Source organism: Babylonia areolata, chromosome 23 (genome assembly GCF_041734735.1).
Source record: "Babylonia areolata isolate BAREFJ2019XMU chromosome 23, ASM4173473v1, whole genome shotgun sequence".
NCBI classification, from domain to species: domain Eukaryota; kingdom Metazoa; phylum Mollusca; class Gastropoda; order Neogastropoda; family Buccinidae; genus Babylonia; species Babylonia areolata.
Genome location: NC_134898.1, coordinates 32139638 through 32164935, shown reverse-complemented (window position 1 = coordinate 32164935; position 25298 = coordinate 32139638). Strand labels below are relative to the sequence as shown.

At 40.6% G+C, this 25298-nt stretch overlaps 1 protein-coding gene across 1 annotated transcript in view; it reads left to right on the top strand.

Annotated features, from left to right (window-relative positions):
- Positions 1-25298, top strand: part of LOC143297848 (centrosomal protein of 162 kDa-like) — a 70239-nt gene that overhangs the window by 1029 nt on the left and 43912 nt on the right. Inside the window, exons 2-13 of the mRNA XM_076610369.1 lie at positions 747-864; positions 1896-2071; positions 4353-4428; positions 8128-8173; positions 9152-9204; positions 10378-10472; positions 11935-12138; positions 13109-13145; positions 14106-14240; positions 16599-16748; positions 19532-19663; positions 20856-20953. Of these exons, the coding sequence (XP_076466484.1) occupies positions 747-864; positions 1896-2071; positions 4353-4428; positions 8128-8173; positions 9152-9204; positions 10378-10472; positions 11935-12138; positions 13109-13145; positions 14106-14240; positions 16599-16748; positions 19532-19663; positions 20856-20953 (1320 nt within the window). The remainder of the gene's footprint in view (positions 1-746; positions 865-1895; positions 2072-4352; positions 4429-8127; positions 8174-9151; positions 9205-10377; positions 10473-11934; positions 12139-13108; positions 13146-14105; positions 14241-16598; positions 16749-19531; positions 19664-20855; positions 20954-25298) is intronic.

The window sequence follows — 25298 nt, the reverse complement described above, 5'->3', positions numbered from 1 at the left end:
ATACATACAGTGCAGTTAAAAACTACAGTCCAGAACAAATTTCAGTGGTGTGCTGCATCAGTATATGTCTTTATTATTTTATAACATGTTTTCTCCCTCCACATAACTATGTCAAAGTAGTTATTATAAAGTAATATATGTATACACACTTTCACACACAGAAATACAAAGAGTGACATATATATATAAGCAAGTATACAAATGAGTCTTTTTAGCTCTGCTTTTTATTTTTCAACATTTTATTTGCACATTATTGTATATTATTCATTATTGTAAATATTTGTGATCAAGTACACTTGGGTGGTAAAGGGCTGTTCATGAATGAGTTGAGTTTTGGATGAGAGGATTAAAACATTAAAAGAATAGCTTTTGGATCTATGTTGTGATGGATCAATTATCCTGCTCACAGAGCCAAATGGGTATTGGAGCAAGAGTGGGTAAGGGTTTGTTTAATTTATCAATAAATGAATTTTGGATAAAAAGGATTAAAGGATGAAAACATTAAAAGAGAATAATTTTGGATTAGTCCTGGAGATCTCTATCCTTTCGGCGATGCCACTTTTGACGCCTTTTAATATAGACCACGCGGTTCATAACAACATGGCTACATATTTAATTTGAATTAAATTTATATTGAATGTTTCTCAGATAGTATTATAAATTGTGAATTTGTTGTTGTTGCTATTTTCTTAATCTATGCTCTCAATACATTTCTCAAAATGCTTTGAATTTCATTGCAATGTCAGTCAGTATCATCAGAAGATGACACAGAGAAGATCAATGAACTACTGCGCAATCCGAAGAAAGCCAAGCCCAAGGACCAGGCATTGTGGTGGATGGATGATGATTCAGACAAAAAGAAAGGTCAGTGCACTGCATGGCATTGGTTGTTTTGCTTCAGTTAATCCATCACTCAGTGACCTTTGTTAAAAAAAAAAAAAAAAAAGTGTGATGTTCATAAGTGACTGTCCCACACACTGACATTGCTTTAATTCTTAATATGAGTTTGTTCTGAACAGTGACTAATCTTTTTTCTTTGATTCATATTCAGAGGCTTTATTAGTTTATAGCCTTTTTTTGTTTCACTTTTTCACTTTGCATTTATTACTTGTTTAATCTTTGAATCATTTTATTTAGCAATATTTCATTATTTGTCTTTTTGTTTTCATAGCATCAGCTTTGTACATTTTAATGGATCTGTAGAAAATTCTTGTTTATATTTCATTACAATAGATGTAACTTTGGTAATAATTCTAGGCTGTATGTTGATATTTTGTTCTGATAAATGACTTCGAAGTGTGGTGCTGGCAGTAAGTTATTTTTTGTTCGGTATGAATCTGGCAGTGTCCTTTATCAGAATTGTCATGTTGCCAGAAGTTGGGGTTTTTTTGGTTGTTTTTTGTTGTTATTTTTAAAAATAGTTTTACTTGTTTTAGGCATGTTTATAAATGTTTTGTATAAAATATTTTATTTAAGGTCACTTGTCAGACTTCAGCAAGCTATTGTCTAGGGTTTAACTCTCTTTGTTTTGTTAAGTCAATGTCTACAGAAATGGTCTTTAGAATTCTATTTTGATTTATCAGATGCCTGATCAGTTGGGTTTTCTATGGTTGTTTTGGGGTGTTGGTTTTTTTGTTTTTTTTTTTTGTTTTTTTTATCTGCTTGAAGGTCATAGTAGTGAGTAATTTACCTTTTCTGTTGCAGCTGCTGACCCTTGAGCAAAATGATTGTGTGATTCACAGTTGTGATTCACAGTCGGATAAATGTTAACAGTTTATAGAGATAAGAGGAGAAATTGTACTACTTTTATTTGGAGTTTTAATTTAAATATTGTTGTAGTGATTATCAACTGATGTATATCAATATTCATGTTGTGACATCCAATGTGTTGGCAGGATCCACAACGAAAAGCTTTTTGAAAAGTAAGAAGCCAGTGTCGGCAGACTCCTCAGGGAGAATGAAGGCATCAGAGAGTCCAACATCTTCCCGATCACCCCGGGGGAAGCTGGCAAAGCATGCCATTGTCAAGAAAACCAAACCAGACCGGAACAAAAGCAAAGGAGGAAGAGAGGTTTGTATTAGCACACCGGTTGACAGTTGCTAAGGACTGTTACTGAGCAAAATTTTCATTCCTTCGCATGAAAGTTTCATTGTTCTGCCTGTCATTTGTAGCTTTTCACATAAGGAGTTGAATTTTTTTTCCACATTCATTTAACCCTTTGAGCCCTGACCACCGCTTTACCGGTGGTGGGGAGGGGTGGCATAATGCCTGGCCACCGGTTGAGCAGTGCGTAAACACTTGTGTCGTGTTTTGCTATTGGTTGACTTATATTGAAGAGCCAGTCAGAAAAACCATAATATTCTGACATCAGCGAACGTAGTACCAACATTGCCGCGCCTTTTCACTGTGTTTTGTGCATGTGCTTTGGATAAAAAAGATTGATTTCTACCATGAAGCGTGCAGAGTCTCAACCTGACACGCCTCATTTGATCAACTGATTCTGCATGCTCAGATTCATGTTCAACATCACTATCTGTAGCAAAATCATCCGATTCAAATTCCACCTCACTATCAGAGTAATCATTGTCATACTCTATTTCCGATAAATCATCAAGCATATCAATTACTTGCTGCGTTGTGTACAGCTGTTTTCTTGCACGTTTTGTCCCTGATTTCTGCCCTGACGGGCCAGGTTGAGACTCTGCACGCTTCAAGTGTTTACGCACCACTCAACTGGTGGCTGGGCATTATGTCATTTTTCTCTGCCACCGGTAAAGCGGTGGTCAGGGCTCAAAGGGTTAAGATTGCATACATTATGCGTGCATGTGGGACTGAGTGGGTGAGCACAGTCAAGCATTTCTCTGTGTGTGTGATCAGAAGTAATTTTTAAATATTTTCTTATTTTACTTGGATTTCATGTATCTTAATGTTAATGTCCTAATTTTATTGGCGTTACATATGTTATGTGCATGCATACGTGCCTACATCCATATGTATGTGTGTGTGTGCGTGTGTGTGTGCATTTTACTTATATATACGATTTATTCCATTGATGTTTTTATTAATGTATTGTTGTACAATACCTTATGGTCTTAACGTGTGTGTGTGTGTGTGTGTGTGTGTGTGCGCGCGCGCGTGCATGTGCACATGTCATTTTTAGTAATATATACCCTTTTTTTGTTGGATGTTTTCATTTGTAAATATTGTTGTCCAATACCCTATTGTCTTAACATGAGTATGTGTGTGTGCGGAGAGGGGGTTAGTCTATCGTCAGCTATTGGGAATTCTTATTTGACTAGTTTTAATCTCTTCTTATGTTGCGCATGATGATTTTATGCTAGTGTTTACAACGAGCCTGTGATTGCACAACTTAATTTCCATGTGGATTAATCAAGTGTTTTTGATTGATTTGATTGATTGATTACTCGTAAGCTCATTTCTTCAGAACTGTAGGCACTCTGTTTCCTACTTCTCCATCACTGCCTCATGCCTGCCAAATCACTTTTCATACAAAATTATACAAGGAATGGGAGGGTGGTGGTGGTGGTGGTGGAGAGGGGAAGGGAGAGAGGTGAGAGAGATAGAGAGAGAGGTATGACTGGTTAACGTAATTTGTGACTTTTTCTGGCATAAGCCCTGAGCTCTTAGAGAGACAGGGAGCTATAAGGTGTGCATTAAAAAAGAATTATTATTTATTATACATGTGCATGAATCGACTGTTATTTATAATAGCAGTAGTATGTGTGGTTGACTGGTATAAGTAAAATTGTAAATGTAATGCTGCATTTTTTCTATACTGAGGGTGAAAAAAAGAAAATATATTAAGTGTGGTTTTGTTATACCATTAGAAGAATAGAATAGAATATCTATTTATTACCAAGCGTACCAGGGTCACAAGGAATATGGGTGGGGGTGGGGGTAGTACATAACAAGGTACGAACATAAATCGAAAGCCATTCACAAACGCAGATACAGTAGAAATTAGGATACATACAAGTGCATATCAATACAAAAACTTGTGCATACTCACACATGCACGCACTGCACGCGCACGCACACACACACACACATACACACACACACACACACACACACACACACACACACACAGAGTTAACCCCGGATAAGTCGACCCCCTGGAGACACCCCAAAATAGACTTTTGTGATGGTGGACTTATCTGATGTGTAGAAAGTCAACCTTTTATTATAGAAAGTTAGTAAAGGCAGAGTAGAAAGTCAACCTTTTATTATAGAAAGTTAGTAAAGGCAAAGTATGTGGTCATTTCTTTCTTTCTCTATTGTTATTATTTGTATTTATTTCTTATTAATTATGTGTCATTCACTGTGTCAGGGTTCACCAGGAAAAGGTAAAGGAAACCGGGGAAGACCTTCTGATGTGAACATGAGCAAAGACAGCTTGGAGGATAGTGAGTGTCATTTTTGTCTGTGTTCTCATTGTGTTATATTATATATATATATATATATGAAGAGAGAGAGATTATTTTTCCTCCATAATTGACATGTTTCTTCTTACTTTGCAATCTTTTGACTATGCAATCTTTAAATGTGAACTTGAACATTACAGATCTTTGAGGCCTTGTTAGGCCTGTTCATTGTTCTGTAGCTGTTAAAAATACTTTTGGTGGCATGCATGGACTATATATTTGTGGCATTCTGGATTATATAGTGTTGGTGGGTCAGTCAAAACCTAATGTTATGGTATTCGAGTTTTCAGATTCAACAGTCTTTAGAACACAGATAATTTAACTTGGCAATGGCAGTCTGCAGGCCTGCTGTTTTTCAGGCTATGGCCTGAAGTCATACTGAAGGAAGGTGTAGAAAGGGGCAAGTTCTTTCTACTTTGCATGTAACTGTGGAGCTAGTGTTACATTTTCAGACAAAGGCACAGTGACCCAGCCTCACCCTTTGGTGCTGTTTGGCCACTTGAAGTTGTCAACATTCTGTTCTTGAAGGCGTATTTTTCTTTTGTTAATGGACCAAAAAATCTTTATTATTGTTATATATATATATATATATATATATATATATATATATATATATACTAAAGGTAAATGTTCATAATGTTAAAAATTTTTATGGACTTATGTTCATATGGGATAATCAGGATGTTCAGAACGTAGCTGAGTTTGTGTCAGCATTGTTATTTTAGTCTAGAGTAACCTCTTCTGTTTTTTTCATTAGAAAATCATGGATTTTATTGATGAGCAATGGTTACCTATCATGTCTGCATGCACGTAAATTTTTGTAAGTTTGTTAAAGGTCCCCAGAACTTTTTTTTTTTTTTTTTTTGCATTAGCTACCAACAATTGTCCCATGAAAATGCTCTGACATGTTTTAGTGTTTTGGCTCCAGAAAACCATGTTTTGGAGAGCTAGTGAAAGCTGCATATTTTGGATTCACCCTTCACACAGATGGTTGATAAATGATGATGGAAGAACAGGTTTTGCTGGAGTTTTTGCTGATATTTTGTTTTGGTGATTTTGCACAGAACCAAGCTCTTCCAGTGGTATGCTCTGCCTGTTGGCATAGACGTTGAAAAATTATATATTAAAAATGTGGTCTTTATGTTAGCTTTGGTGTCAGAACATGTGTACACGCTTTTGTGCAGGGAAGAAGTTTGGTTCAACGTGATTTCAAAGCATCTGTGGTGACTAACTTCAGATAGTGTGTGGTTTGATTGTTGTTGTTTTACTTGTAAGATTGGTCTAAGTCGCTGGCAAAGGCCTGAGGGCATCATGTTGGCAGTAAGGACGTGTGAAGCGTGGGTGACCTAATCGGTTTTGGTGTTTGGCTTTTGAAGCTGGTGATGGTGAGGGAGAAGGGGACATGTGTTCAGAGTATTGATTAAAAAGGGGGAGAGGGTTGTTGAGGTATCTTGGGAACACTCTTGCTTGAGGGAGTGTTTGCTGTGTTGATCAAAGGGAGTTTGACCGGATGACTCAACGCTGTTGTTGTAGCAGGCTCACGAACCAAATGTTCTGTTTTGTTTTTATACTAATTATAGGGTGTGTGGGTATGAAGGTTTATTTTTTAACCCTTGAAAGATGTTGGCCTTGTCAGAGGTCATTCCGTCAGTCATTTGGATGTAGGCAGCATTATCCATGACATCATAAAAGTGATCTTTCCCATCTTTTTTTTTTTTTTTTTTTTTTTTTTTTCCCTCCTCCCTACTCCCTACCTCATGTTCCCTTTGGGGACAGTTCAGTCTGAGCAGTCCAGAGTGAACTGCAGGTAGCAAAGCTGGGTATTCGTGTCTGTCAGAGGGTAGAGGGTAAGCATGGGTTGTCTTACTCTGTACAGAGTGTGATGTTTTTTTTTCATTGATGATTTATTTTGATGAGATGTCATTCATTTGATATCCAAGATTTTCTGTACCTGTACAACTAACAAAGCATGTTAGTTATGTGTCTGTCCTTGTCAGTTGCAAGGTATTTTGAAATGGGTGGTGTCAGTTTTGTTGTGCTGCATTTATTTGTCATTGTTACAGCTTGTAAAAGTTGATTTCGTGATAGATGATGGTTGTAGCTCATGTACAAAATGGTATAATGGTGGTAGACACAGTAATTGTTTTATATGAATTATTGTATGAAGTTCCTGCTGACCCAGACATCAACATTTTACTATTTTAGGATGTGTTACATTGTGGCTTTATGTCAATGGGTATTTTTGGTGTTTACTTGTCTCTTCTGAGGAGGTGTGTGTATGTGCACTCATAATGATATATGCAGGCACACCCATTAATGCATACTTGTGGACATTTACATATTTGTGTCTGTTTGTGTGATGACCTATGAGTTTGATATAGAAATGTTTATATATACAACAACTGTTGTGGTGTTGTGTCTGGACTTGAAAAATGTTGAATTAAGTAGCTTGACTCTCTGTCTCTGTGGCAGGGATAAAGATTCATTTTAGCCATGTTGGTAATGCCTGTACTTTTTGATATGTGAGCAAGTTCAAGATTTTTTTTTTTTAAGCTACATATGTGTGGTAGGCTGTTGATATTTACAGATTGTGTAGATTGTTTTGTTTTTGTTTTTTTGGGTTTTTTTTTGTTTGTTTGTTTGTTTTTGTTGTTGTTGTTTTTAATTATTATTATTTTGTACGCTTATAGTTGACTTCATCAGGTTTTTGTGCCTTACACATATTATTATTAGTAGTAGTAGTTCTTTTTTATGTATTTATCTCTTATTTATTTACCTTTTTTTTTCTCTCAAGGCCTGACTAAGCGTGTTGGGTTGCGCTGCTGGTCAGGCATCTGCTTGGCAGATGTGGTGTAGCATATATAGATTTGTCCGAACACAGTGACGCTTCCTTGAGCTACAGAAACTGAAACTGAAACTGAAACTCAGATTGTCTGTAGACAAAACAAACGCACAGGTGTAGCTTATATCATGCTGAATATCTTTTTGCAAAGTACTTATGTTGATATTAAGATTTTATCACAACAACAAAAAAGAAAAAGATTAGAACTATTATGAATCTGTTTGTTAGACTTTCATTGCTTCTTTATTTGAAATAATACTTTTGGAAGCATTGATTCCAACAAGTAAGATCTGAATAGTTACTACAGTAGAAAGAGAAGTATCCTTAGCACATACGCATTCTGTAAGAAGTGAGAAGGCAGATCACTGTGTAAAAGAAAAAGAAGGGTAATCATGTAAATGTTTGGGGATGTTGATACAATGTACCTAATTTTCTTTAGTCACATTTCATGCAAACATTGAAAACAGTCATTCCCAGACTCTGAGAGTCCAGTGATGTATTGAATAGCAGTGTAAACACAAATATCTGTATTTTTTTTTTCAAAAGCAGCTTTTTCTTACATTAGAAATTTGCAGGACATGACTTAAAGAATATTTCTCATTTCCAGAATTCTTCATTAAGATCCTGATACATATTGTTTTTGCTGCTTATTGTTTGTTTGTTTGGGTTTTGGGGTTGTGTTTTTTTGTTTTGTTTTGTTTTTGTTTTGTTTTTTGTTTTGTTTTTTTCATAAATCTAGTCAGTATTATGTAGATAGTGTTTTGTTTCAAAGGCTAAAAAATGGGGGTTTTTTGGTGTTTTTTTTTTTGTTTTGTTTTTAATATTTTTTTCAATATCAGTTTCAGAAAAATCTGAGGAACATGAGCTGCATGGACACAATGGGTTGTGAGTAAAGGTTTTTCTTTTCTTTCTTTCTTTTTTTTTTAATGACTCTACTGTTAGGAATTGTGATGTCAGCGCACAGACACAACTTTCTGTTAGAGTTCTGGGGTCCTTCTTCAGAGTTGGTGGACTGCAACTCCCATGTTCACTTGTGTACTAATGGGCTTTTACGTGTATGTCTGTTTTTACCCTGACATGTAGGCAGCAATACTCTTTTTTCAAGGTGTGCATGCAGGGTGTGTTCTTGTTTCCATAACCCGATGAACGCTGACGTTGATCACAGGATCTCAAACGTGCATATTTGATCTTCAGCATGCGTATACATGCGGAATGGGTTCATGCACTAACAGGTTTGCACGTATGTTGACCTGGAAAACTGGAAAAATCAGCTATCCTTTACCCATCAGAATCGCCAAAAATGGGGAGGAAACATAACAGGTTTGCACGTATGTTGACCTGGAAAACTGGAAAAATCAGCTATCCTTTACCCATCAGAATCGCCAAAAATGGGGAGGAAACGTGAGAGAGAATGCAGCGCTCTAACCATCAGGTTACAGCACCCTTCTGAGTTTAGGGCTTATTTTGTGGTAAAAGCTGTGCAGTTCTCTTTTAGATGAATTAAAGTTTGTGATATCTTTTTTTTCATTACTCGCTTTGTAGTTTGTTTTAGGGTATTTTCTTATGACTTTGCTTGTTGAATTTTGTCAACAACAACAAAAGTTGTTTTTTTTAAGAGGAGTTTTGTGTTTTGCATGCATAAGCAGAACTCTGGGAGTAATTTTCTTGCATCTTTCCCATCATGTGATATATTGGTTAGAATTTGGAGATAAAGACAGACATGAGTGTGTGTGTGTGTGTGTGTGCGTGTGAGTGTGTGTGTGTGTGTTTGTGTGTGTGTGTTTACATGTATTTAGACAGTAATGCAAGAATTTGTGTTGATACAAGTCCCAACCTGACATGCATGCCTTTTGTATCTTTCAGTGCCTACCAACCAGGTTCCAGCATAGAAACCACAAGAGAAAGCGTGACAACAGGTATTTTCAGTGTTTACTAACAAATGAAATTTTATTGCCGTTGACTATCAAGAGGAAACATTAGTTTTTCAAAACCTGGATATAGACAAGAAAGATTTTTTACTTTATTTTTTTAATTTTTTCTTTGACATAACATCATTATGTTAGACAAACAGTTCTTGCAAGACACATATCATATGAACGGCCATTTTATAAACTTGACAGATTTGCAACAGCCAGACAGTTATAAAAATAACTCACTTTTGAGTGGATATTTGTTTGTTGTATATAGACTGCGCTTATTGAAGCTTGGCATTTCAGATAAACTTATATCAGTGAAAAGTGAATGGTAGGCAAACGAAATCTGTCTAAAATGATTATTAAAATTATGCTGCATGAATATTAATCTGAATGGTTAACTCTCTCCGGACGAAGGAATGCTCTTGCATTCCTACACAAAACGTATTCGGATTCGGACGAAGGAATGGAATAGCATTCTCCAAAAGTAAAATTCCATCATGCGCTGTACACATGATTTTGTGATTAGCCAAGCAGAGTGCACTATTCTGGGTCACTCCACAGTCGAACAGTATGATTGGTCAGCCTGGGATGTGTGGCCTGTCTCGCACACATGCTGACAAAGTCACTGACCGGTCGTCTGCTCGCGTGCCAGCCTGTTAGCAAAGCGGGCTCTTCTCAGAATGTTGTGAAGTGAACAAGGTAGTGACGGCAACGTTTTAGGGTTGCCGAAATACTTGAAATGCTACAAACTGAAGGGTCGGACATTGAAGAGGTGGATGATGACGAAGAAGAAAGCGAATTTAGTACAGAAAGCGAGCATGGGTATGGTGATTCGGGGTGAAAAATTGGCAGTATTTTCTACATATGGCAAAACTGTAAAAATAAGATGAGAAATTTGATTTTTTTTTTATATGTAATAGCTCAACACGTAATAAACCAGTTCTGAAAGTTTCATTTTCTTACACAGTATTTTGTATTTTTTGTAATTTTTTTCCAAACCCTTACAAATGGACCGTCTGTGGGGAAAAGCAAAGGAGAAAACTTGTCGTCCCGAGTGAGTTAAGAAAGTTTTAGCCAAGTCTATGCACAGTTTATGAATGTAAGAAAATGGCTGGTGAATTGTTATTTGAGAGAAGGTTGTTTTTGTTGGCATGTTCGATACAATCGTTACAGACGGAGCAGGCAGTCTTGGGGAGAGTGACAGAAGTCCTGGCAAGCCTGGCTTCGACACACTGGATGAACTGGCAGAAAAACATAAATTCTTCCAGGTGAGAGAGACTCATAGGCTTAGGGTAGGTACAGGGGGCAAGTCAGTATAAAGAGAGTATTGAGAAAAAAAAGCCTGCAATATCATTATCATCATGACTGTCGGTTGGGTACCAGCCCTCATGAATTATCCAGAAATTTCGTTTGTTTAACATCTTACTAGTATTGTTAGTATCATCATCATTTTCATTCAAAAAGCTGGTAGGCATTGTCCTCCTTCTCCTCCTCCTCCTCCCCTCCCTCCCCTCATCACCACTACACCATAGTTATTCTTATCAGTGTCATTATTTGTGGTGATTGTCAGTATCCTCATTGTCGTTGTCATTGAAATCATCATCGCTGTGTGTTCACTAAAAAAGGCAACAGCCTTTAAGACACATCCATCCAGAGAAGAACTGATCCATGAAATGTACACACCCATTGACAAAGAACTGTCACGTGAAATGAACACACCCATCCAGAAAGAGCTGTTCCATGAAATGAACACACCCATCCAGAAAGAACTGTTCATGAAATGAACACACCCATACAGAAAGAACTGTTCATGAAATGAACACACCCATCCAGAAAGATCTGCTCATGAAATGAACACACCTACCGAGAACGAATTGTTCCATGAAATGAACACACCTACCCAGAAAGAACTGTCATCTGCTGTTAAACAAACTCAACCACCCAGAATGAACTCTTACATGAAATGAACACACCCACTCAGAAAGAACTGTCACCTGCTGATAGATAAACACACCCACCCATAAAGAACTGTCACATGAAATGAACACACCCACCCAAAAAGAACTGTCACATGAAATGAACACACCCACCCAGAAAGAACTGTTACATGAAATGAACACACCCACCCAGAAAGAACTGTCACATGAAATGAACACACCCACCCAGAAAGAACTGTTCCATGAAATGAACACACCCACCCAGAAAGAGCTGTTCCATGAAATGAACACACCCACCCAGAAAGAACTGTTCCATGAAATGAACACACCCACCCATAAAGAGCTGTTCCATGAAATGAACACACCTACCCAGAAAGAACTGTTCCACGAAATGAACACACCCACCCAGAAAGAACTGTTCCATGAAATGAACACACCCACCCAGAAAGAACTGCCACCTGCTGATACATGAAGACACCCACCCAGAAAGAACTGTCACCTGCTATTAAAAAAAAAACTCAGCTACACAGAAAGAACTGTCACATGAAATGAACACACCCACCCAGAAAGAACTGTCACATGAAATGAACACACCCACCCAGAGAGAACTGTCACATGAAATGAACACACTACCCAGAAAGAACTGTCATATGAAATGAACAGTGTGTAGGTAGTGTACCCAGAAAGATCTGTCACATGAAATTAACACAACCAACCAGAAAGAACTGTTACCTGCTGGAAAACAAACACACCCACCCAGAAAGAACTGTTGCATGATGATGACTGCTGACAGGACCTGGAGTCCAAAGCCAACGGGTCACTGGACTACAGCCAGCTGAACCGGGAGCTGAGCGCCACGGGAACCATGTACTCCCCGGGAACGGGAATGGCCGGCAACCTGGCGGGAATCTCTGCCGACTCCCCAGATGGCGACAGTCCTGGACCGGGTGATCGTGGTGCTTACGAAGAGGACCTGGACTTGTCTGCAGACAGAGAGGTGAACGCTGAGGGCTGGGCAGACTGAGCATGTGCATGCATAGTTCTTCCAAGTTATGCTTTGTGTGGCTGTGAGACACACTACAACATAAATGTGTGCGTTTGGATATATTCGTATGTGGAGGGTGGGGCCTGGTTATATATGTTTGTTCGTTGGTTCAGATAGGCGCAATAGCCGAGTGGTTAAAGCGTTGGACTTTCAATCTGAGGGTCTTGGGTTCGAATCTCGGTAATGGCACCTGGTGGTAAAGGGTGGAGATTTTTCCAGTCTCCCAGGTCAACAGATGTGCAGACCTGCTAGCGCCTGAACCCCCTTGGTGTGTACACACACGCAGAAGGTCAAATATGCATGTTAAAGATCCTGTAATCCATGTCAGCGTTCGGTAGGTTATGGAAACAATAACATACCCAGCATGTACATCCCCAAAAATGGAGTATGGCTGCCTGCATGGTGGGGTAAATAAACAAAACAGTCATACACATAAAGTGTTACATGTCTGTCTGAGTATGTGTATGTGTGTGTGCCTGAAATCTGATTGATTGACACAGGAAACGAATGATGAGCGCCATTGGCTGCCATCAATCGGCTCTACCCAGGTAGGCAGCCTGTGGTGCAAATGACCCCGTGTTTGTACAGTGCTTAGTGCTTGGTCTCCCACTGAGGATGGGTGCTGTATAAGTATTCATATCATCACATGCATGCGTTATTCCACCAAGTGATGCTTTGTGTGTCTGTGAGACACACTCTACAACAGAAATGTGTGTGTGTGTGTTAGGATGTATTTGTATGTGGAGGGTGGGGTGTGGGTATACATGTACATTTTGTCGGTTGATGGTTAGGCCTGGGTGTCTTTGAGACTGAAATTGAAATCTAGCATTTTGATGTTTTTAGTCATCAAATGAGTTTTTATCTGTCTGAAGTCTGTATAACACGAACCATAAAACTAACAAATATGCATGGTGCATTGCAGACCTCGTCACATCAGAAACCAAGTATGCTGTCAAGAGGTAAGTCTGTCTTTGAGCAGTGCATATTATAATTTTTTTTTTTTTTATCTTTAATGATCTAGAGATATTTGTGCCATGTTTGTTTTTGTGTTAAGAATTTGTTGCGGGTTTTTTTGGGGGTGGACATTGGTTGGAAATATGTCCCATCAGCTGTGATGAAAGCGCATGTGTGTGTCAGTGGATTTCATTGAAAACTAACATGAATCTATTGTCACTGATGCTAAATTCCATTGAAAAATTGGAATACACCCTTTTCATTAACATTGAATTACATTGTTAATTTGGAATTAACTCTTGTTCTGAATGGGAAATCTGCTTTGATTCTATTAAAAAAAAAATAAAAAAAAATAAATAAATAAAAAAAAACAACTTGGAATGAATTGTTGACATTGCTGTTGGATTCCATTCAAAACTTGGAATATACTGTTGTCATTGATGTATGCACTTGAATTGTTTTCTTCTTTTTGGGGGGGAGGGTGGGGTGGGGGGGTTGTTGTTGGTTTTTTTTTTTTCTTTTAACTTGTCACAGTTGTTGGATTACCTTGAAAACATGGAATAGAATAGTGTCATTGATGTTAAATTCCATTGAAAACTTTGAATGCACTGTTATCACTGACATTAAATTCCAAAGAAAAAACCTCAAATGAACTGTTGTTCTTGATGCGTTGTGAAAACTGGGAATGACCTTTTGTTGAAAACTGGGAATGACCTGTTAGTGTTTTTGAAAACTGGGAAATGTCCGTCACTGAAAACTTGGACTGGTCTGTTGTTGAAAATGTTGAATGATCTGTCATTGATATCTCAGATTGATCTGTTACTGTAAACTTGGAAAGATCTCCTGTTGAAAACTTGGATTGATCTGTTGATGAAAACTGGGAAAGAAAATTTGTTGTCTTTGATGCTGAGACTTGTTAGATTCTGTGGGAAGCTTGGAATGAATGACCTCCCTTTGGTGCCCAGTGTCTCTGGATTCCACGCTGAACACGACGACGTCGCCCCAGGTGGGGGGTCAGGAGGACACTGGGTCCCGCGACACCACACAGGACAACCTGGGTCACACCTTGCCTGAGACACTGAAGACACAGGGAACTGCAGGTCTGTGGGACTGTTGGACTGTGACACACATCACACACACACACACACACACACACACACACACATGTGCATGCACACATGCACATACATACACACCACACCACTCCACACAGGTTAAACTGGGTCACACCCTGCCTGAGATGCTGAAGACACAGGGAACTACAGGTCTGTGGGACTGTGTTGGACTGTGAGTGACACACATCTCTCTCTCTCTCACACACACACACACACACACACACACACACACACACACACACACACAAAACACACACACACACACACACACACACACACACACATCACACCACACAGGTCAACCTGGGTCACACCTTGCCTGAGACACTGAAGACACAGGGAACTGCAGGTCTGTGGGACTGTTGGACTGTGACACACATCTCACACACACACACACACACACACACACACACATACACACACACACACACACACACACACACACACACACACGTGTGTGTACACTTGGACACACCACACCACACAGGACAACCTGGGTCACACCCTGCCTGAGACACTGAAGACACAGGGAACTGCAGGTCTGTGGGACTGTCACACACACACACACACACACACACACACACACATGTGCACGCACACATGCACATACATACACACCACACCACTCCACACAGGATAAACTAAGTCACACCCTGCCTGAGACGCTGAAGAGACAGGGAACTACAGGTCTGTGGGACTGTGTTGGACTGTGAGTGACACACATCTCTCTCTCTCTCTCTCTCACACACACACACACACACACACACGCACACATGCACATGCATACACACCACACCACTCCACACAGGTCAAACTGGGTCACACCCTGCCTGAGACGCTGAAGAGATAGGGAACCGCAGGTCTGTGGGACTGTGACACGTCACACACACACACACACACACACATTCATGCATTTAGATGAGACAATAAACAGAGGTCCTGTATGCAGCGTGCACTTGGCGCACTAAAAAAGAACCCATGGCAATGAGAGTTTTGTCCTCTGGCAAAATTTTGAAGAAAGAATCCACTCAGATAGGTTACACACGCCTGACGAAGCTTGCTGGGCTCTGCTGCTGGCCAGGCATCTGCCTTGGATATGTGGTGTAGCGTATATGGATTTGTTCCGAATGCAGTGATGCCTCCTTGAGAAACTGAACTGAACTTTGGGCAGTGATTGTGTTCATTTCATGGGACAGTTCTTTCAGGGTGGGTGTTTATTTATCAGCAGGTGACAGTTATTTCTCTGTTTGGTAACGTTCATTTCATGGGACAGTTCTTTTTCTGCGTGGGAGTTTTCATTTCATGTGATTGTTCTTTCTGGGTGGGTGTGTTCATTTCATGTGACAGTTCTGTCCCGGTGATTGTGTTCATTTCATGTGACAGTTCTGTCTCGGTGGTTGTGTTTATTTCATGTGACAGTTCTGTCTCGGTGATGGCGTTCATCTCATGTGACAGTTCTGTCTCGGTGATGGTGTTCTTCTCATGTGACAGTTCTGTCTCTGGTTATGTTCATTTCATGTGACAGTTCTCTCTCTGTGGTTGTGTTCATTTCATGTGACAGTTCTCTCTCAGTGATTGTGTTCATTTCATGTGACAGTTCTGTCTCTGTGGTTGTGTTCATTTCATGTGACAGTTCTGTCTCGGTGGTTGTGTTCATTTCATGTGACAGTTCTCTCTCAGTGATTGTGTTCATTTCATGTGACAGTTCTGTCTCAGTGATGGTGTTCATTTCATGTGACAGTTCTGTCTCGGTGGTTGTGTTTATTTCATGTGACAGTTCTGTCTCGGTGATGGCGTTCATCTCATGTGACAGTTCTGTCTCGGTGGTTGTGTTCATTTCATGTGACAGTTCTGTCTCGGTGATGGTGTTCTTCTCATGTGACAGTTCTGTCTCTGGTTATGTTCATTTCATGTGACAGTTCTGTCTCTGTGGTTGTGTTCATTTCGTGTGACAGTTCTGTCTCAGTTGTTGTGTTCATTTCATGTGGCAGCTCTGTCTCTGTGGTTGTGTTCATTTCATGTGACAGTTCTGTCTCTGTGGTTGTGTTCATATTCATGTGACAGTTCTGTCGCTGTGGTTGTGTTCATTTCATGTGACAGTTCTGTCTCTGTGGTTGTGTTCATTTCATGTGACAGTTCTCTCTGTGGTTGTGTTCATTTCATGTGACAGTTCTCTCTCTGTGGTTGTGTTCATTTCATGTGACAGTTCTCTCTCTGTGGTTGTGTTCATTTCATGTGACAGTTCTGTCTCAGTGATGGTGTTCATTTCATGTGATTGTTCTTACTGGGTGGGTGTGTGTTCATTTCATGTGAAACTGAAACCTGTGTATCATGATGCTGCAGGCGCCATGGGCACCAACACCAGCCGGGAGATCGAGGAGCTTCACCAGGCCCTGAGGGAGGTGGGCATGTCCCCCACCCTGGGCCCTGGGGGACTGGAGTCCAGGAACGCCTCGGGCAGGAACGACTCCGCCCCACTGTCAAGGAAACCCAGTAAGTAATGGGATGGGTGGGGGAGGGGGGAGTTGGAAAAGGAGGGGCGGTGGGGGGGTGGGGAATGTCCAGGAAACCCAGTAAGTGATGGGGGGGGGGGGGGGCGGGGGTTGGGGGGGGGGTTGGGGGGAGGAGAGTGGAAGATGTCAAGTAACAGCAATGTCAGGCATGAATGACTCTGCTCTGCTGTCCAGGAAACCCAGTAAGTGAGGGGTGGGAGTGTTGGGGGAGGGGAGGAGCGGGGGATGAGGGGGGGGGGGGAGTGGTGGAAGATGTCAAGTTACAGCAATGTCGGGCATGAACGACTCTGCCCTGCTGTCCAGGAAAAACCCAGTAAGTGAGGTGGGAGGGCGTGGGAGTGTTAGGGGCCAGAGGAGGTGGTGGGGTGGGGGGAAGATGTCAAGTTACAGCAGTGTCAGGCAGAACGACTCTGCCCTGCTGTCCAGGAAACCCAGTAAGTGATGGGGTGGGAGGAGGAGGGATGGTGGTGTGTGTGTTAGCGGCAGGGTGTAGGGGGGTTGGGGAGATGTCAAGTTATAGCAGTGTCGGGCAGCAACGACTTTGCTCCGTTGTCCAGGAAACCCAGTAAGTGATGGGGTGGGAGGGGGTGGGAGTGTTGAGAGCAGGGGTGGGGGAAGATGTCAGCTTATGGCAATGTCAAGTCAGTCAGATGAGATGATAAACCGATGTTCTCCGCGTGCAGCATGCACTTAGCACATGTAAGTAAAAGAAGCCGCAGTGACAAAAAGGGTCCCTTAGCAAAATTCTGTAAAGAAATCCACTTTGATAGGAAAACTGAATATACTCGCAGGCAGAAAAAAAAGGGTGGTGCTCTCACTGTAGCAACGATGACTTGCTGTGTCTATAAAAACTACAAATGGAGAAAGTCAATAAAAAAAAATTTAAAAAAAAGACTGTAGGTTGTAAAGTAAGACTCATTTTGATAAGAAGTGTCTACATTTCAAACTGTAGGAAGATCATATTCAGGGACTGTGTCATTTATTTGGGTACATGTACATATATATCTGTCGGCTTGTTAACAGCTGTGCACACGCATTTGTATATAGTATGAATTTGTGCTCGTTCAAATGTGTATGATACATGTGGGCATGCGAAAGTGAGGAAGGGAGGGAGAGAGAGGATGAAAAAGGGTGTAGGGTTGTGTGTGTGTGTGTGAGTCCTGCGGTGGAAGCAGTGTGGTGGTGAGCAATGGGAAGACTATGAAAAAGCATTTGCCTGATGGGTGATGATAGCATAGCGTATAAAGCCAGTGTGAACAGGGAGGGACAGATACACACACACACACACACACACACACACACACACACAACACACACACACACACACACACACACACACACACACACACACACAAAACAGGACACAGGAAGGTGAGAGTGAGAAGGGTGCGGGAGGGGAAGGGAGAATTAGAAAATAGTATGTGGATGTTTGAATTTTTTTTTAAACCGGGGGGAAAAAAAAGAATCCATTTTCTCTGCCAGCATGGTGCAGAAAACTGAGGGATGATGAAAAAGAAGAAAGCAGGGATAGAACGTGAGAGATAAAGAGAGAAAAAAGAACGAAACAAACTTGATTTTTATAAGGACTCATTAGAGCATTGTTGAGCTCTGGATTTATCTTCCTTCATGTGCCTGTGTCATGCAGCAGACCGCAGTAATAGGCACAAAGACAGTTTGAAGAGATAATGATCTCCAGTTTAGATTATTGTTTGATGTTGGGCTCTGGATTTATCTTCCTTCATGTGCCTGTGTCATGCAGCAGACCGCAGTAATAGGCACAAAGACAGTTTGAGGAGATAATGATCTCCAGTTTAGATTATTGTTTGAACAAGTATGTTTCAAGATTAGACTTGAAAGATTTAATAGTTGAGCAATATCTGTGTTTTAAAGCTAGCAACAGAGTCCTTGATGCAGAAGTGACGCTGCGCATCGCCAAGGCCAGCTCCGCCTTTGGCAGACTCATCAACAGGCTGTGGAACAACAAAGGCATCAGGCTCAGCACCAAGATGAAAACCTACAGAGCTGTTGTGTTGACCACCTTGTTGTACTGCTGTGAAACATGGACGACGTATCGCCGTCACATTCAACAACTTGAGCAGTTTCACCAGAGATGCCTACGAAAGATCCTCAGCATAAAGTGGCAAGACAGGGTCTCCAACCTCCAGGTCCTAGAGAGGAGCGACCTGCCCAGCATGGAAAGTCTGCTGATCCGGTGCCAGCTACACTGGACAGGACACGTTGTCCGCATGACAGACAGCAGGATCCCGAAGATGCTTTTATATGGCCAGCTGAAGGAAGGCCACTGTGAACTTGGAAGACTCTGCAAGCGCTTCAAGGACACCTTGAAGACAAACCTCAAAGCCTGTGACATAGACATCACTTCCTGGGAAACTGATGCCCTTGACCGCTCTCGCTGGAGGATGCTGTGCTCTAGTGGCATAAAGACATTTGAAAACAAGAGAATGCTGGCCATTAAGGAGAAGCGTGAGCGAAGGAAGCAGGGCTCAACTTCTGGAGATGTTTTCCATTGCAACACCTGTGGGAAGTGCTGCGCATCCAGAATCGGCCTCTTCTCCCATATGAGGACACACACCGACAGATAAGCCTGCCTGTCTACTCATCCGTCGGACCGACGGGAGACTCCATCATCTGTGTTTTAAGGCTAGAAAGATTTCATAGAAGAACAATGTCTGACATTTCATGGTAGAGATTTGAAACACTGTGAATTCATCTAAAATCACGTGCCTGTGTTCTGACCTGCAGCAGACCGCAGTGTGGGCCAACTCCTGCAGGAGATGGAGGAGATCCGGGAGCGGCAACAGGTCATCGACACGCAGGGCACCGATGTCAAGCTCATGTCAGACTACAAGAATTCTCACAGCCCTAGGTCTACAGGCTAGTAACTCTTGTTTTTTTCTTCTCTCTCTTTTTTTTTTTTTTCTTTTTGTGTGTGTGTATGTGTGTGTGCCAATTTCCATGCGCATTTGCATAGCAGCTTTGACGTACTTCATGGTGTCCATGCATATCTACACAGCAGATCGTGATCTTGTCCTCTCCAGTTTCCATGCTTATAATCTATACAGAAGTTCTTCCATTTTTCAGATCATGAAATTGAAACTTGTTTTTTTTTGTGTTTTTTGTGAGGTGTCAGTGTGAAGTGTTAATGAGCAAAGAAAGGAGAAAAGTGGCAGAGTGATTTTGATGCTTATCTGCCAATACAGTGACTGTGAGCGTCTGGGTTTGAATCCTTTTTTTTTTTTCTTTTTTTTTTTTTTAGGAGAAATCAGTGGATGCCTAAAAGTTCTGCAAATGAGCAGAATAGTTTCAGCATCCCTGGAAGGTTTTTTTGTTGTTTTTTCTTTTGTATCTGTTTTATCTTTTGGTCTTTTTTTTGTTGTTGTTGTTTTTTTGGGGGGGGTTTGTTCCTTCCATCATCATTTTTCTCCTTTCTGTTGTCTTTTCTTTTCTTTCTTTTTTTTCCTCATGTTTTTAATCTGTCTTCTTCCCAATGGCATGTTCAAACACTTACAAGACCATGCAACATATATTACACATACATGATGGCTTCACACAAAACCATATTCCCTGAAAGAGAAGCATGGTATACATACACACACACACACCCTCTCACTCTCTCTGTGTGTCTTCTTTACTCACTCAGTCCCCTCCCTCTCCACAAGCTCTACACCTAAGTACAATAATATGTATGTGCACACTGAGCAACTGGGTTTGAATCCTGATCTTGCCCCTTCTCCCAAGTTTGACTGGGAAGTCAAATGGAGTGTCAAGCCATTTGGATGAGATGATAAACTGAGGTCCCATGTGTAGCACGCACTTGGCACACTGAAAAAGAACCCATGACAACAAAATGTATTGTCCTCTGGCAAAATGATGTTGAAGAAATCCACTCGAATAGGTACACAGATATGCATGCAAGCACTCAAGGCCTGACCAGCATGTTGGGTTTTGCTGCTGGTCAGGCATCTGCTTAGCAGATATGGTGTAGCGTTTATGGATTTGCATTAATGCGATGATGCCTCCTTGAGAAACTGAAACTGACGCATGAAGGGTGTTGTGGTGTTGACAGGTTTACATCGACAGGACCACGTCGACGACCACGACAAAGGGGGCTTTGATAACTCTCACACTGAGGACACTGAGGTCTATCAGCCTGTCACTGCAGTGGTGAGTCCAGGGATTTATGTTTGGTGGCATTGCTGTATGGACCTCTGTATGTGTGTGTGTGTGTGCATTGTGTGTGTGTGTGTGTGTGTGTGTGTGTCCATGCATGCATGCGTGTGTGTGTGTGAGAGAGAGTAAGTTTGCATACTATGCTTTTGAACATGTGAAATTGCATGGGTATTTATTTGTGTAGAAGTATTCTCCACTTTCATGTCTGTCCTTTTTAAATGATATCAGATGGAAAGAAAAATAAAAGGATGGGTGTGTGTGTAAGTATGTATGAATGTATGTGTGTGTGTGTGTGTGTGTGTTTGCAGATGTGTGTGTGTGTGAGCATGCTGGCAAGTGTATTTGTCACTGACCAGAACGGAGACAGATACACAGTTGTTTATGAAGCAGAAACAGCTGTCACTACGCTCTCCTACAAGAAAATTGCCATTGCCAGAGAAGCCAGAATCCTGTCTGGTTCTGAGTCGACTGGGATATGTTTTGATGGCAAACAAGTTCTGTTGACTTTTTTCTCTGGAGAGAATCACCTTGTGCTGTGTTTTCTATATCAGTATATTGTTTGGCGTATTGGTGTTTTCTGATGTTTGGGGTTATCTTTTCATACTGTCTATGTTTACATTTAAAACCAGAGCTGCTTTCTACACACAAGGCTTGTTGGTGTGATTAGCAACATGACCAGTGCTTTAGCTGAGCGGTTGGTGTGTAGGATTTTCAGTCTGAGGGTCCTGGGTTCATTCCAAGTGTCAGTGCCCTGAAGTGGAGATTTTTCCTATCTTCGGCCCATTTGTAAGGGTTTGGAAAAAAAATTACATAAAATACAAAATACTGTGTAAGAAAATGAAACTTTCAGAACTGGTTTATTACGTGTTGAGCTATTACATATAAAAAAAATCAAATTTCTCATCTTATTTTTGCAGTTTTGCCATATGTATAAAATACTGCCAATTTTTCACCCTGAATCACCATATCCACCTCTTCAATGTCCGACCCTTCAGTTTGTAGCATTTCAAGTACTTCTGCAACCCTAAAACGTGTCGTCACTGCCTTGTTCGCTTCGCAACATTCTGAGAAGAGCCCGCTTTGCTAACAGGCTGGCACGCGAGCAGATGACCGGTCAGTGACTTTGTCAGCATGTGTGCGAGACGGGCCACACATCCCAGGCTGACCAATCATACTGTTCGATTGTGGAGTGACCCAGAATAGCGCACTCTGCTTGGCTAATCACATAATCATGTGTACAGCGCATGATGGAATTTTACTTTCGGAGAATGCTATTCCATTCCTTCGTCCGAATCTGAATACGTTTTGTGTGGGAATGCATGAGCATTCCTTCATCCGGAGAGAGTTAACCCCCTTCATGTTAAAAGATCCAATAATCCATGTCAACGTTTGTTTGGCTATGGAAACATGAACATAACCAGCATGTTCACCCCCCCAAAACAGCGTGGCTGCCATCATGGCATGGTAAAAATGATCAAAAATGTAAAACTCAACTCGAGATACAAATGAACATGAGAATTGCAGCTCATGAATGTAGAAGATTCGCAATATCTGCTCTTTTTTCCTCGCTCTTCTATCGTTCATTTATTTTTTGTTTGATTTATATGGTGATTTTATTCCTTCTCTAGAAGATATTGTCAACTTTTCTTCTCAGTTTACTCTCAGTGGCCTTGGTATCCACAGTGTGTGTGTGCGTGTGTGTGTGTGTGTGTGTGTTGTGCACAGTGATTGTGTACATGGAATGAACATGTGTGTGTGGGGGTATTTATGCATGCTTGCACATTGTCTGTCTGTGTCAGAATGGAGACAGATACGCAGTTGTTTATGAAGCAGAAACAACTGTCACTGCGCTCTCCTAAAGAAAATCACTGCCAGAGTAAACGATACTCTCATCTTGTTATCCGTTGACTGGGATGAGTTTTGATGGCAGACAAGTTGTGTTGACTTTGATTGTGGTTTTTCTCTGGAGAGAATCACTTTGCTTTGTGTTTTCTGAATATCAGTATATTGTTTGGCATATTGGTGTTGTCTTATATCTGGGGTTTTCTTTTCATACCGTCAATGTTTACATGAAAAACCTGCACTGCTTTATTCACGGAAGGCTTGTTGGTGTAATTTGCAACATGTCAGATGCACTAGCTGAGCGGTTGGTGTGTAAGATTTTCACTCTGAGGGTCCCGAGTTCAATCCAAGTGTCATTGCCTGTAGTGGAGGCTTTTCCTATCTTCCAGGTCAACAGCTATGACAACCAGCTAGGGCTTTAACCCCCTTCATGTTAAAGATCCAATAATACATGTCAGTGCTTGGTTTGGCTATGGAAACAGGAACATAACCACCATGTTCACCCCCGAAAACAGAGCATGGTCACCTTCTTGGCAGGGTAAAAATGATCAAACATGTAAAACTCTGCTCGAGATATAAAAGAATGTGGGAGTTGCAGCTCATGAATGCAGAAGAAGATTTGGAATATCCGCGTTTGTTTGCTTTTCTCCCTCTTCTATCCCTCATTTATTTTTCATTTGATGAATATGGTGATTTTATTCCTTCTCCAGAAGATATTGTCAACTTTGCTTTTCAGTTTACTCTTTGTGGCTGGGTATGCACAGTATATGTGTGTGTATGTGTGTGTGTGTGTGTGTGTGTGTGTGTGTGTTGTGCACAGTAATTGTGTACATGGAATGAACGTGTGTGAGTGTGGGTATTATGCATGCTTGCACATGTGTCTGTCTGTGTGTGTCAGAACGGAGACAGATACACAGTTGTTAATAAAGCAAAAACAACTGTCACTGCGCTCTCCTAAAGGAAACCACTGCCAGAGAAAACATTACTCCATCTTCTTCTCTGTTGACATGGACGTGTTTTGATGGCAGACAGACATGTTGTTTTTCAGCAGTCTTTTATCAGCGTCTTGGGTTTTGTTTTGTTTTGGTATCTTGTTATGTATACAGTTACTGCTGCTTCAGGTAAACTAATCGATAAACTTTCTGGTGTATAAACTGACTTGCCCTGTAGGTTAATGATTTTGTGCGTTAAATCTTTTTTTCTTTTCTTCTTCCTTTTGTAAGTTACTGCATGTGTGTGTGTATATATATATGTTTAATGTTTATCGAATAGTGCTTTGAGCTCCCTTTAAGAGAGGAAGGCACTCAACAAGGATCCATTATTAATATTATTATGATTATTATTAATTAATTGTGTATCTTTTGGGCTCAGTTGATGCAGATGTGTTTGGCACTTGGCCCATCTGAAAAGGAAGTGTTAACTGTGTAATGTTTGTGCGACTGCTTTGAGGATGAAAGGCTACAGAGTCCTGGAAATTACACTTTAAGATAGAAGAATGTAATTTCAACAAGGCTGTGCTTGTAGAAAAATGTTTGTAGATTTGTTGTATCTTTGATTTTGATTTTTCTTTCGGACCTTTGCCCGGTCAGATATGTAATGCAGAGAGCCTGTCTCTTTATATAAACACTGTGCCCTATTTATCATTGCACAATTTTAAATGGTGATTGTACCTTGATACATCTTGGACAATCTTTAAAAAAAAAAAAAAAAAAGAATGAATGATACCTCTGTTCAGCTTTTGAACATTTAATGTTTGTGTAGCATTTGAATAGTCCATGCTTATTTTGTTAGTGTTTGAATATTTTCTGCTTACTTTGTTTAGCTTTGGAATATTGCATGCTTACTTTGTGATCAGGGAATTAACTAATTCCTTTCAGAGCATTGTAACTCCTGATCAGACAAATTGTCAGCGTTCGGTAAGGAATGTGATTTAAGCCTACAAACAAGACTGTTTTCATTGACTTCTTCCCCCTAGCGCTATCAGTTCTCAGTTTATCTGATCTTTCAAGAGCAAAATCAGTCTGATGTCTGTCAGACTGCGAATTTGGTGTGGTGTTTCTCCTCATTTTTCTTGCTGGTTTTCAGTTGATATATTTGTGATGCTGTGATGGAGTCATTACTTTTTTTTTTTTTTTTGTTTTTTTTTTTTTTTTTTTACCTTGAAGGCTTGTTTCGGTTGCTCTTTCTTTTGTCTCTCTCATCTAAGTCTCTCTTCTCTGACTGTGAGTACTCCCTGTCTCTCTCTCCTCTCTGAGTTGCCATTGTCTGTCACCCTTTCTCTCTCTTCTCTCTCTTTCCAGTTTTGCTTTCTTGACTGTATGTTGCTCTATCTCTCAACCCCACTCTCTTTTCCTTCTGATATTTCTGTACCATTTCTCCACTTGGGATGGGAGACATTGGATTTTGGTTTTCTTCCATAACAAAAAAAAAAAAAAAAAAAAAAAAAATTGTTCTTTGCTTGCTGTACAAAATAGGGCTGGAGAGGACGGTATAGTGC